Source organism: Haliotis rufescens, unplaced genomic scaffold (assembly GCF_023055435.1).
Source record: "Haliotis rufescens isolate VD_foot unplaced genomic scaffold, xgHalRufe1.0.p SCAF_8, whole genome shotgun sequence".
In the NCBI taxonomy this organism is placed as follows: domain Eukaryota; kingdom Metazoa; phylum Mollusca; class Gastropoda; order Lepetellida; family Haliotidae; genus Haliotis; species Haliotis rufescens.
Window position 1 is genome coordinate 51,912,133 of NW_025964372.1, and position 14,685 is coordinate 51,926,817.

At 40.7% G+C, this 14,685-nt stretch overlaps 1 protein-coding gene across 1 annotated transcript; it reads left to right on the forward strand.

Annotated features, from left to right (window-relative positions):
• Positions 1-5,608: 5,608 nt before the first annotated feature.
• LOC125377057 lies at positions 5,609-8,324 on the forward strand. Its single transcript, XM_048389868.1, has 2 exons — positions 5,609-6,052; positions 7,875-8,324. The coding sequence occupies exons 1-2, from the start codon at positions 5,609-5,611 to the stop codon at positions 8,322-8,324; spliced, it is 894 nt and encodes a 297-aa protein (XP_048245825.1).
• Positions 8,325-14,685: the final 6,361 nt, after the last annotated feature.

Here is a 14,685-nt window from a genome sequence, read left to right on the forward strand (position 1 = left end):
TCACAACTCTTGAGCTTCACTCGAGCATGCTCTTTCTACCAAGATTTCGTCACAAAGAACGTCACAATATTTAAGGCCTTAGTAAAGCTTTCAAAAAGTTTGAGGTGGAGGTAGCCAGCAGTAGGGCAAGATGAGCTCATCTTTTCGCTAACACCTGATATCATCGCTATTTGATAGTTATTCATAAACACAAACTCATGATATAGTCGGAATCCTACAATTGACTTGAGATTTCTTGTGAATATGGAAAGGGTTTTGCCGCTTTTATTTAATTGTTTTGTATACATTATTTGTGTGTGTTACAGAAAAGTCCCAGGAGGCATAATTGAAGGTCAATCAGTTGTTTATCCGTCACAGTCCCGTGCAAAGCACACGCCACTTACCTGTAAGACAAAACTATTTTTCCAGGTCGAACATCGGAAAATTGGCAGTTCACACAGCATTCCTCGCACTGAAATGAAACAGACAAACCGAAATAAAGGCCGAAGTAATGCAGGTCTCAGACCTTTACCACTTCGGTGAAACCCACGAGCACGTGTATGGTGCTGACAAACCTAGAAACATAATCGGGGCGAACCGGGATTCGAATCATGGGCGCGCCCAAGGGGCCAACTCTGCACAGCGAATCGCGGCGCCTTATACGACTGGCTGACTGTAAAGGAGCTCCTTACAGTTAAAAGAATGCACGTATAGTATCAGCACTGAACTGAAACATCAGCAGTTAGATTCGATGCCTTTTGTTTCGTAATGACACTCTCAGCAATATTCCAGCTGCATGATGGGGGCATGTAAGTAAACGAGCCTGGACCAGATACATCATGTATTGTTCATGTGAACACCTTCTCACGCCGTAGTGTGCAATAACACGCAACCATCCAAGTCACTGAGTCAGAGACAAACTTCAAGATCTGATGTCACTTAATCCCAAAAGATGGATATTCATATTAAGTTATTCATTTGACGATTGACACACTCGTAGCTTGCTGACATTTGGCTTCTGCAGAGACAGTTCCACCCAATAATTAGCAGATATTTCGTTATTTATTGTTCATATATAATGTAACTATGCGGTTTTCAAGATGAATAATTGATGAAGTGATTTCCATACATGATATAGAAATTTAATATGATGACGATCACTACGATAATACATTTGACGATTTCAATATACTAAGTAACATCACAATGACGAAAGCCATACCAGATAAATCATTATGCTACCTAAATGTAAACAATACCTCTCCCTACCGATAATCGCCAGTAGTTGGAAGAAGGGTTTTAGTCCTGCTGAGGTACCAAGCAGAGGTAGACCCCTGGTCTTTGGTATGGAGTCAAACTGGTTGCTGGCGATTATACTGTATTTCCATATCAAAGTCATATATTTTAATGCGCTCCTACTAGGTGTGATATTCTAGTTAGTATATTCTTCAACAGATACTATTAATATAATATTATTCCAGTCACAAAGCGGGAGGAAGGATGACTCAGAAAGCGTTCCATATTGCCTTATGAAACTTTGTATTCAGATCCTGCAGGCACTGAATTGGTCCCTTTTCCCATTCAAGAGTTTCTAAAAGTTTTAGTGTTTGCTTTTCCATGACAACTTGTGGGACTTTGGTTGAAATAACATGAGCATGACTCAAAAAGTCATTTCTCATTTCTTTGTGGCCTGTGTATACACACTAGGTAAGTGCTGAAATGGTGCCTTTGTTCATCAGGAAGTTTAAAAAAAGTTTCATGTTTGCGTTTGCAAGTTGGACGTAGGTTTGAATGAGGGTTTCGTTTTGCGGAGCATATCTCATGTTTCTCATTTGATATATCTTGATGAAACTTTGTAAGCACATACAATATCATGCATTCGGGCTGGGCCCAGGCAGGGAATCCGGGGTGATATGTGGTACTGATGTGATGAAACGTGAGATATGATGTGTGTAAGAGGCCCGCTCTTGTCCCTTTATATGAGGCTAACATGCTTCTGAATATGTCCACATAGTGCCATCACATCACAGAATATTCCACATGTTTCTATAACGCTCTCGCTCAGTCTACGGTATTCCGGAATTTGACACATCACACACGCATCTAAATATAGTAACTTCCTCAAAACTGCATTCCTGACTATTAGTCACTGTCCAAACACAATGCAATGAGCTTCTACCGAATCTCAACAGAAACAATGTAATACAGTTACGTTCATTATCCTACAACAAAATACAGTGCCATGTAACAGTTTTGTTTGTTTCTTGTTTAACGCCGCACCCAGCAATATTACAACTATATGATGGCGGTCTGTAAATAATCGATTCAGGACCAGTCAATTCAGTGATCATCAATCCACGCAATTCGGATACAATGCCATGCATCAATCAAGTCAGCGAGCCTGAACATCCGATCCCGTTACTCGCCTCTTACGACAAGCATCGTCGCCTTCTATGGCACCATATAACAGGAACGACGATGATGCAATATATCACTGAAGTACACAAAACTTGTAAACCATTGTTTTCAAATAAATGCGACAAAACCAAAAATGCGCCTTGTAGAACTATAAGTTTGTTGAGGTTTTGAAAAAGTTGAAAATTGACAAATTCTTGGCCAGGGTCACTCTTCCTCGTCTGTTGTGTTTTACATATATTCATAAAAACTGGTTTCAGGGTAACTGTTATGTCAATGTAGTCAACAGAACATGACCACAGACAGTTCACAACCTCATCTTGCTGCCCAAAATATTACACTTATATACTCATTGTTTTTAGCACATTTACAAAAATATGTTTAACACTTTAAACTAATCACAAAGGAACCACCATGTTTAATATTTGGATGTATTCTATATACACAGTGATTAAACACTGTAATTGTACATGTACCTAGTTAAAACTCTGTATGTATTATTAACCTAAAATACTCTACCAAAGGCATTAAGATGAAAAGTTAGTATTGGTTTGTCTGACCAGTGACTTACCATTTTCATCAAGAGGATAACTTGTTTCAACAACATACTTACATAGAATTTATTCTTTGGAAGAACAATGTGCATTCCCATAACTCCCATCTCCATCACCTTCTTTGATTCATGCCTTGATTGAGCACAGGTTGAAGTTTCATTCACGTATTCGACATTCGAAGTTAAACCATCGACAATACATCTAGTACGGCACAGCTTTTCCCCAATGGTCCTGAAAACGACGGAATACTGAATGCTACATCGCTCTGTGCTGCATGCTGGAAATGCAAACAACGAGTAAACTGTAAATACCAGGAACAGTCTCACAGGCTCACTTGAACACAGTGATATCATCTTGAAGTGTCCACAGATAGGATTCAAAGCCTGGTAAGACTATCAGCATAAACATCCAGAGACTACCGATACGAATGCGCAGAGTATATACTGCGTCTCTTTTGGTGATGTGATATTACACTTCTCTTCCTTGATGCCTGGGAGGGATCAATATAACCACTTTAGAGGCAGGAAAAGCGATGTTACGAGATTTTCTGAGAGGGGTGCAAAGATCATGTGTTTTATAATTATCTCCCTTTGGAAGAAAAACGTGTTGTAGACGATTTGTTGTGGTTGGTTGGTTGTTTTCCGCCGCACTCAGCAATATTCAAGCTACATGACGGCGGTCTGTAAATAATCGAGTCTGGACCAGACAATCCAGTGATTAATATCATGAGCATCGATCCACGCAATTGGGGTCGATGACAAACATCAACCAAGTCAGTGAGCCTGACCATCCGATCCCGTTAGTCGCCTTTTACGACAAGCATAGTCGCCTAAGACCTATTCTATCCCGGATCTTCATGGGTTCGATTTGTTGTAAAGAACGTACATGGTGTAGAAGAGGGAAAACTGTGATGTAAATGAGGAATCATGATGTTCACGGTCTCTACGATGTGTGCGATGGCTCCCGTATTTGACATGCATGAGAATATACAGTCGAACTTTGAATTTTTGTGTTTACTGAGAGTTGTACGTGCGAATGCGTTTCTAGCTGAAGTGAACACCCAATCCTCTGTGTGCAACTCGTAGATAACTGGAACTGTGAGTATATTATCACATAATGAACGACAAACATGAAGATTTCATTGCGAAATGTTCTGTGCTAAGTGGTTTGTCAAGAGTTGTTAAGGCAGGAACACCAGAAAGTGGCTTCTTGTGCGTAAAATATGGGTTTGTCGGCTTTTTTCACTTTGTGTATTGTTGAGAATCTAGCATTTTCAATCGGATGTCCTAACACATAAATGACAATGCTAACCAAACACCCCCATCTCTAATCACCAGTACGGAAAAGGTTATCAGTTAAGGAGGAGTGGCAATTATTGGTTGACATATATTTAAATACAGCGTGCTCATCATAATGTCAATGAGTGAGTGAGTTAATTCCTGAAAGCAAAAGGTGTCAGACGTGGTATTTTCTTCAATTGTACGACAGTAAGGGTGAAAATTACTTTGGCCAACACTGCATGAGTACTTAGCTTTGAATCTCGCAACAGGGTCACACGATATTATAGCAGATCTATTACACAACATAGACTGTTTGACTTGTGGCTGGGGCGGTGGGGTAGCAAAGTGGTTAACGCGCTCACTCGTCACGCCGAAGGCACGAGTTCGATTGGTACAATGTGTGAAGGCTATTTTTTATGTTCCCCACTGTGATATTGCTGGAATATTGCTAAAAACGGCTTAAAACCCAACCCACTCACTCACGTGCGGCTTATTCGCAAAAGGAAATGATGAATCCACAAATGCAATAATACACATATAGGGGCTTCTCTCCCTGATATTCTTCTTGATGCTTCGAGTCCGTACACACGACACTCTTTGACACCACCTTTGGCATCTTGAAATAACCCTTTTTACCCAAGCAAAATCTTTAAAGCAGGCACAAACAGGAACTACGAAATGTTGTGAAATATATCATACATTTCTGAGTTTATATAAATTACACATATTAACTGTCTCTTTGTAATGAGTGAGTGAGTGCGTATGGTTTTACGCCGCTTTTAGCAATATTCCAGCAATATCACGGCGGGGGACACCAGAAATGGGCTTCGCACATTGTACCAATGTCGGGAATCCAACCCGGGTCTTCTGCGTGGCGAGCGAACGCTTTAACCACTAGGCTACCCGACCGCCCCGTCTCTTTGTAAATACTTTACACAATAATTTATGTTAATATTCAGTTAATAGACAACGTGATATCCTTCGTTTGAGGTTTTAGTAAATAGTTTTGCTTTGTTTGGTATTTCAAGCTTGGCATCACGTTGCTGCCAACAGTGTACGAGTTGTTTGGCAAAGAGGTAGACACACGAAGTACATGTCAACCAAAGTGGAAGATACAGGAAGTACATGTCAACCAAACAGGAAGATACAGAGGCACATCTCAATCAAAGAGGTAGATACAGGAAGTAAATGTCAACCAAAGAGGTAGATACAGGAAGTACATGTCAACCAAACAGGAAGATACAGGAAGTACATGTCAACCAAAGAGGTAGATACGAGAAGTACATGTCAACCAAAGAGGTAGATACAAGAAGTAAATGTCAACCATAGAGGTAGATACAAGAAGTAAATGTCAAACCAAGAGGTAGATACAGGAAGTACATGCCAACCAAAGAGGAAGAAACAGGAAGCACAGGCAAACCAAAGTTGAAGATACAGGAAGTACATGTCAACCAAAGAGGAAGATACAGGGAGCAATTGTCAACCAAAGAGGAAGATACTGGAAGTAAATGTCAACTAAAGAGGAAGATACAGGAAGCCCAGGCAAACCAAAGAGGTAGATACAGGAAGTACATGTCAACCAAAGAGGAAGATACTGGAAGTAAATGTCAACCAAAGAGGAAGATACAGGAAGCCCAGGCAAACCAAAGAGGTAGATACAGGAAGTACATGTCAACCAAAGAGGAAGATACTGGAAGTAAATGTCAACCAAAGAGGAAGATACAGGAAGCCCAGGCAAACCAAAGAGGTAGATACAGGAAGTACATGTCAACCAAAGAGGAGGATACAGGAAGTACATGTCAACCAAAGAGGAAGATACAGGAAGTACATGTAAACCAAAGAGGTAGATACAGGAAGTACATGTAAACCAAAAAGGTAGATACAGGAAGTACATGTCAACCAAAGAGGTGGATACAGGAAGTAAATGTCAATCAAAGAGGTAGATACAAGAAGTAAATGTCAACCAAAGAGGTAGATACAGGAAGTACATGCCAACCAAAGAGGAAGAAACAGGAAGCACAGACAAACCAAACAGGAAGATACAGAGGCACCTGTCAACCAAAGAGGAAGCTATAGGGAGCTCATGTCAACCAAAGAGGAAGATACAGGAAAATGGACCGCCTCCATGGTCGTGTGGTAGAACGTCCGTCCAGAGAGCAGAAGGCCTGGTGTTTGATCCCCGGCCGCGTCATACCAAAAGACGTTAAAAGATGATACTTGTTGTTACCCTGCCTTGCATGTGTATGCACGTCGCTATATAAGTGCAATCATCTTGGACACGACGTTAAACTCCATTTCACCTCGCAATTTAATGTTATCTAAACTCCCGTACTGTATATTCCACATCAGCTTTCATCGGGGTGATTCCTACAGGACTAAATGTAATTCATCCTCTATCCCTGCTCCATATTTCAGACAAAAGGAATTTGATTTTCTATATAGCAGCATCAGCAGCAGTACCAAAGCACCACCTACCCAACAAAGAGGTCCCGGTTACTGAAATGAAATTATCATGCCTCATGGAATTTGATGAGGATACAATAATGACATATGTGACCCACCAGGAGAAAAGGGACCTTATGGGCGAAAAATCACATTTTGACATTTCATTATATTTTAAAACCACAGCATCTTCGGAACACACAAATAGAATTTACAAGCCTCAAATCATATTTATTACAGAGATACATGACGAAACGATCTTCACTGAAGTAGGTCAAACGTCTTTATGACGTCATAGCACAATTGTTTCCTGGCACCAATAAGGTAGCTTTTCTACTGGTGGGTCACAATAATGATATATAATAACAATCGCAGGTTGTGTTTTCCCTTTTTAAATTATGCCACTACCTGTGATAGAGTAACAATAATGTCATCTGTGAAAAGAAACATCAATTCCATGTTACCCAGATACCGTACTGTATATTCCACTAAAGGGGTGACATGTAAATATGAATTGTCAATGCAACAGAAAAACCAGCCTATATTATCCGCCGAAATAGATAACATTTAGCGTAAAGGGCAAAACAGCTGTGAAAATTATATGAGTGGACAACTGAAACAATGGGTTCATAATGATACAGTTATGCAACTCCATACTCTGGGTATATTGTCTCATATACAATACAATAAATTGAATCATTGAAACTATAACAGCAGGACTATTCAATTCAATTCAATTCTTTATTGTATGAAAGGCCACAGGCCCATATACAACGGAGTTACATAACATATTTTATAAATATAATTTCTTTCGTTTGAGGGACGAATTAGAATGAAATTATTTTCTCCTAACGTCGGAAAGCACAACAAAGGGAGGTAACCTGGTTTCATAATGGGTATATAAGTAAAGGCGGGAAGTTGAAACTTCATTCTCAGGTGCGGTGCAGTCGGGCTGGCTATATTAAACATGGACGCTGACAAGCCCATATCGGAGAAGTAAGACGAGATTCTTCGCCAATTGGAAAGATCAAAAGCCGAAATAGCGCAATCAGTTGAAGATCGTTTACTTGGTTTTCGTGAAGAATTTGAGAAAACGACAAAAGAGATATCCAAGTTGAAAGCTGATAAGGAATTTGTGTGGAAACGAGAAGGTTGTAGAATACAACACTCATTCAATACTGAAACTTTGGACAATTTAAATCAGTTAAAGTTTGCCTTAGAATTTAAGAAATACGACTACGTGGAGCTTGTTGAGACGGAAAAAACTCGGATCGAGCAGAGAAACAAACTTATTAAGATTGCCGATACGTCGGAAGGTGGATGGGAGACTGTAAAAAATTATGTTGCACGAGATGTGGCGTCCGACTCCGAAGACGACAAGAAAATTACAAGAGCAGAAAATAAAGCTGTCAAGAAAATCAAGTCCAATATGGGGCGTTCTGCATGCAGTCCGTACTATAGACCACGTGGTGGTCATGCTCCTAGTGCTACTGTCTCTTCTGCAGAGCCAGCGGCAGTCCACAGCTTCTCCATGTTCAATCAGCCCTTTCGGAGGAACTCATCAAGTGGAGCGTGCTTCTCATGTGGGGGATTTGGCCATTTCAGACGTCAGTGTCCGATGTCCGGAGAACAACAACCTGCTCAGACTACATGACGAGGAGGAGGATCTGCCCATTAATAAAGAAACTGACTCACAAGTTAAGTATGACGTAGGTCATAGTGATAATCATGTGTTACTGACTGATGATTATTTTGAATATGAACAGGGCCATGCAGAAATCATTGTGAAGGATAGGCTAAAACAAAACATTGCTTTTTGGCGTCGAATCGGAAGTTCAGACTACGTCACTGATATCATAGAAAATGGATACATAATTCCGTTTTATTCAACAACACCCAATACGGTTTTAGGCAACAACAAGTCTGCTAGATTGCACGAAGAGTTTGTATCAGAGGCTGTGTCTCAATTACTCAAAAAAGGTTTAGTGGTGCAGTGTGATAAAAAGCCTACATTTGTTAATCCTTTGTCAGTGTCAATCCAATCTTCAGGTAAGAAGAGACTGATCTTAGACTTGTCATGGGTCAACAAGCATGTATGGAAACAATCGGTGAAATATGAAGATTGGAGGACAGCCATGATGTATATAAACAAAAATGACTGGCTTGTAAAGTTTGATATTCACTCGGCTTATCACCATATTGACATATTTCCTCTTCATACCCAATACTTAGGTTTTTTCATGGGGGACTGGTCAAAAAATGACATATTACAAGTTTCTTGTTTTGCCATTCGGGCTTACATCGGCGCCTTATGTTTTCACCAAGGTGACCCGTCAGTTGGTAAAGTATTGGCGTTACAAAGGCTATAGAATTGTTACTTTTCTTGATGATGGTATTTTGTCCAGTAACTCTATTGCTAATACTACGATTATTGGAAATGCTGTCAAGCAAGATCTCATAAAGTCTGGTTTTGTACCAAAAAGTGAAAAATCTTTGTGGGCTCCATGTCAGGTTATGGAATGGCTAGGCTTAATAATTGACACGAAGTGTATGAAACTATCAATCCCTCGTCGGAAGGTTGATAAGTTACATCAGAGTATCATCCCGTTATTGAAAGGTAGCGGTATTGTCCCGGTTAGAAAAGTGGCTTCAGTCGTGAGGCAGGTGATAAGCATGAGTTTGGTTGTAGGATCTGTCGCTCAGCTCATGACTAGGGCTTTGTCTATGCAGACGGTAAGTATAACATCATGGAATGAGTTTGTTGTTTTGACACAGTACAGCAAACATCAACTCGAGTTTTGGTTACATGAGATAAATAAATATACAGAGAGAATATGGTGTGATCAGTCCATAATAACGAGAGTGGTATACAGTGACGCCAGTAGTGTCGGCTACGGAGGGTATTGTGTACAGTTTGGTGAGGAACAGTCTCATGGGCAGTGGTCGGTGGAAGAAGCTGCGTTGAGTTCTACACACAGGGAATTAAAGGCAGTGTATATGGTTCTGCAGAGTGTTCTCCCTTTGCTGAAGTCACACAGGATCAAATGGTTTTCTGATGATAAAAATGTTGAATCGATTGTAGCTAAAGGATCTATGAAATCTGGGCTGCAAAGCATTGCTATGGACATTTTTAATTTTTGTCTCCAAGGTCAGATTCAGTTGGAAATGCAGTGGATACCCCGGTCAGAAAATGAGAGATCAGATTATCTTAGCAAGCTTGTGGACACGGACGATTGGGGAATCAGTGATTTTGTATATCAGCACATACAGAGTATGTGGGGTCCATATGATATAGAAGTATTTGCCTCGTATTATAACAACAAGGTTGCTAGGTTTTATTCCAGATATTGGAATCCTGGATCATGTGGAGTGGATGTATTTACCATGAGTTGGTCTGAAGGCAACAATTGGATAGTGCCACCTGTTTATTTGGTATCTAGGTCATTACGACATTTGAGAATGTGTCAAGGCAGGGCTACGTTGATAGTTCCTGTTTGGTATTCAGCTACTTTTTGGCCATTGTTATGTCCTAGGGGAGAGTTTGTTTCACAGGTGAAGGAAGTGGTTGATCTGCCTACTTACAAAGATGCATATGTCCCAAGCAGACAAAGCAATGGTCTGTTTGGTGTTTATGATTTAAATTTTAACATGATGGCGATTCGGGTTCAGTTTTGAATTTCCTGTTACAGGTGTTTTTGATCACGTGTTTGGTGACGAGATAGCAGAGCTACCGCCGAGTGTGAAGGAATTAGTAAAAGCAATACCGGGACTGCTTAATCATGCCAGAGCGACTTCCACGTGCAGAAAGTACAAGTATGGTTTCCGTGCTTGGAGAAAGTGGGCTGTTTATAACGGTATGCCTGTAGGGTTACCGTTATCTCCCTTACATTGTGCGCTTTATTTGCTGTCAGTGATACAGCGGTCGCGTTCTTTTTCGCCCGTGCAGTCAGCGTTTTTTGTATTCGACACTTTCATGTTATTGTTGGTTTGCCCACTCCCACGGACAACACGTTTGTGATAAATTTGTTGGAGGCAGCCAAACGGAAGTTAGTTAAACCCGTTAAAAAGAAAGAGCCTATTACGGCTGAAGTACTTGAAAGGATGTTTGATTGCAAAATGCAAAACCAAAATGTATATAATTTGAGAACTGTGTGTATATTTGCTTGCATTCGCAGGTTTTATGCGGTCTGCTGAGTTGCTTAATATTAAGCATGGCGATTTGTTGTTTTGTGATTCTCATATGACTGTGTTTATAGAAAGGTCCAAGACCGATGTATACAGAGATGGAGCTTGGTTGATTATTGGTAGAACAGGGACAAAGATGTGTCCTGTGAAGTGTATGGAATGTTTCTTGGAAAAATCTGGATTAAAGGAAGAAACTAATTCAGAAACTTATCTTTTCAGAAATCTGTCCAAGACCAGTGATGGCTATATATTTAGAGCCGAAAACAAACCGATGTCTTATACTCGGTTGAGGGAATTATTTATTGAAGCCTTTAAGCCTTACGTACCTGACATAAAATGCTACGGTCTGCATAGTTTGAGGTCAGGTGGAGCAACAGTGGCAGCCAATAGAGGCATCCCTGATAGAATGTTTAAACGACATGGTCGCTGGAGGAGCGAGAGTGCCAAAGATGGCTATGTTAAGGACAGCATCGAAAATAGATTAAAAGTGTCTCTTTCTTTGGGGCTTTGAATTGCCCGTTCTTTGTTTCCTCAGTCAGTGCACCGTACAGTATCCCAATATGTTGTAGTTGTGTATTTTGTTGTGTTAGGGGGGAGAAGGAGGAGAAATATAATTTCTTTCGTTTGAGGGACGAATTAGAATGAAATTATTTTCTCCTAACGTCGGAAAGCACAACAAAGGGAGGTAACCTGGTTTCGTAATGGGTATATAAGTAAAGGCGGGAAGTTGAAACTTCATTCTCAGGTGCGGTGCAGTCGGGCTGGCTATATTAAACATGTTCAGTTATGTATGATGCCGATTGGAGTACACGTCGGTTGAATCTATATTTTTTATTATTTATGTGTGTAGTACCTGCGGCTGTCCATATGATGATCAGGATGCTATGCGTTGCTTGCAAGTTGTGCTGGCGAGCCATGATAATACGTCGTGAGATGGATCGGTATCCATAGTTGAAATCTCGAACACTCCAGTTGTGAGAGTATGGATTTGGGATATACTCTGATGAGTATGTGCTGACGAGCCATTAGAATACGTAATAAGGCGTCGATGCCTGTGTATATGTACACGTTGAAAATATGAAGCATCGAATCTATATTCATGTAAATTACGGTTGGTTGATGGTCATGATGCTGGTGATGTTCCTGATGCGGACGATGTTCATGATAATGTGAATACTTGTTGAAGAATAAACTGCGGTCAGTCAGTGCACCGTACAGTATCCCAATATGTTGTAGTTGTGTATTTTGTTGTGCTAGGGGGGAGAAGGAGGAGAAAATACAAAGTCAAGGTAACAATTCACTTCGTAACAAAAAAGCATTATGTATGTACAAAGCCAGTTGATGTTGTGTTATAAGATCCTTGCAAGACAGTAATGAAAACAATCTTATAGCATTAAAATGAGATAAAGACCACTGCGGTAAGTACTTGTTTCTTAGATTTTCGTATATAGGGCAAATAAACATAAAATTTATTCATCTTCGACAACAATGTCACAAAATGGGCATAATCGTATCGATTTCTCAAAAGATGAAAATCTCCCTGTGTTAATTTTTAGCTCAATCAGGCCAAGTCTAAAACAAATAAAGGTGTTACGAGAATTCCTGTACCGTAAATTTGATCAATAAGATTCTGGTTCAAGCAATGACTTGAATTGGCGATAAGTATCATAACTTGAACTTTCATAAATATTATGGCAGGACCTGGATCCTGTGATTCCTGACAAAAGCCGCTGTCAGTCTTCTTGGAAAATAACGTTCGCTTGTTGCATAATGTGAAGGACGTGTGACCGAAGAATATCATCCGTGTACCGTTGTCACGATTAGTTCCCCATAACTTGCACCAAGTCTGTTCTACCAGTGTAGGAGATGGCTGCCCACATAATCATACTACAACCACCAAATCTGTCCACTTCCTGTATGCAGTTTTGTGCAAAACGTTCCCCGCGACGCCTGTAAAGACGACGTCTCCCATCTGCACGGCGACATCACATCCACGACATGGCGACATCACATCCACGACAAGGCGACATCACATCCACGACAGGGCAACACCACATCCACGACAAGGCGACACCACTTACACGACATGGCGACATCACATCCACGACATGGCGACATCACATCCACGACATGGCGACATCACATCCACGACAGGGCAACACCACATCCACGACAAGTTGACACCACATTCACCTCAGGGCGACATGAAAATCCTTCTGAATTCCCCGACGTTTGACCGATTGTCGGCCTTGCTTGAATGAATCCATATTATACACCTGTACATCTATGAAGGCCCGAAGTGATGCAGGTTATTTCCATGCCCTATATCACACACAATTAGGTTTCTGTACGAAGAACAGTTACTTGTGTTCGTCGACACCTTACTTATCTCTATCTCTGTTTGGTATTTAAAAAATAATTCATAATTCATAATTCATAATACGTAACTGAGATTCACGTTTGGAAGCTCACTAACACTAACACGCGTGTTGTTATAACAACGTCCAACCAAGAGCTGACAGGACAATTTTAAGCCTTCAAGGGTGAGCTATGAAGATATGAAGTGTTTGTTGCAATGTTGTGGAGTTCGTATACACAACGGATCTTACGATCTAGATAACGTGACAAACCAATTTGTCCTTGTCACGTAATCCCCAAATAAAGTTAAAGTCCGCTTTTCTTACTCGTAATCGATTTTCGTTTGCCAAATTTGATTTTTTCATAAGGTTGTTGATGATATGACGTAGTGGCTGAGTTTTTTAAACTTCTTTTTTAGCAGTATTCCAGTTATATCACGGCGCGTGAGCTTGATGTGGGAGAAACGTGATGCAGGTCTTAGACGTTTACCGCTTTAAGGAACGCACTGGTATGTGGTATGACTCACTTAGAAACCTAACGAGGGTTGAACCAGGGTTGGAACTCACAATCAGGTTTCCTACACGCCAAAGGGACAGAACTCTGCACACCGAATTGCGGCGCCTTAGACGACTGGGCCACCCGTGCCCCAGTTGATAATACGAGAAGATGTGGAATCACTGTATTCCTCGTATAGCTTTAGGTGTGTGATCATCCTCGCTCATCACACTGGTCGTGGTATCTATACATTGACATTTACACATCCGTGTTCCAGTTCTCATATGTTGGCTTTACATCCATGCTTATTGTAATTAACATTGCTTCGTTGTTATACTATTTTGTTTATTTGTTTGTTGTTTAACCCCAAACTGAGCAATATTCCATCCATATGACGGCAGTCTGTAAATAATCGAGTCTGGACCAGACAATCCATTGATTGATGGAAATTGATTGAAATCATGCGCATCGATAAGCGCAATTTGGATACGATGACAAGCATCAACACAGTCAGCGAGCCTGACCACTCGATCCCGTTAGTCGCCTTTTACGACAAGCATAGTCGTCTTTTACGGCGAGCATACGTTGTTATACTAAGCTCTGTGTGGTGTTATAAGTGACAGGTGTATTGATTGTAAGGCTACAGATAACTTAGTGCTCGATTCGTGGTAATGTGACTGACAAAACACCCCCGCCCCCCTTTAAAAATAGAAGGGGGTGGCAAAACTAATAATTGTCTATCAGAAGGATTTCAGTCAGCGACTAGTTTAAGTTATACGTCTTCAGCAACCCATGCTTTCCGTACAAGGCGACTATGCTTGTCGTATGAGGCGACTAACGGGATCGGGTGGTCAGGCTTATGATGTCAATCACTGCATTGCCTGGTCCAGACGCGATTATTTACAGACAGCCGTCATAAAGCTGGAATATTGCTGAGTGCGGCGTTAAACAGATAAACAAACAAAATCGTGTGACAT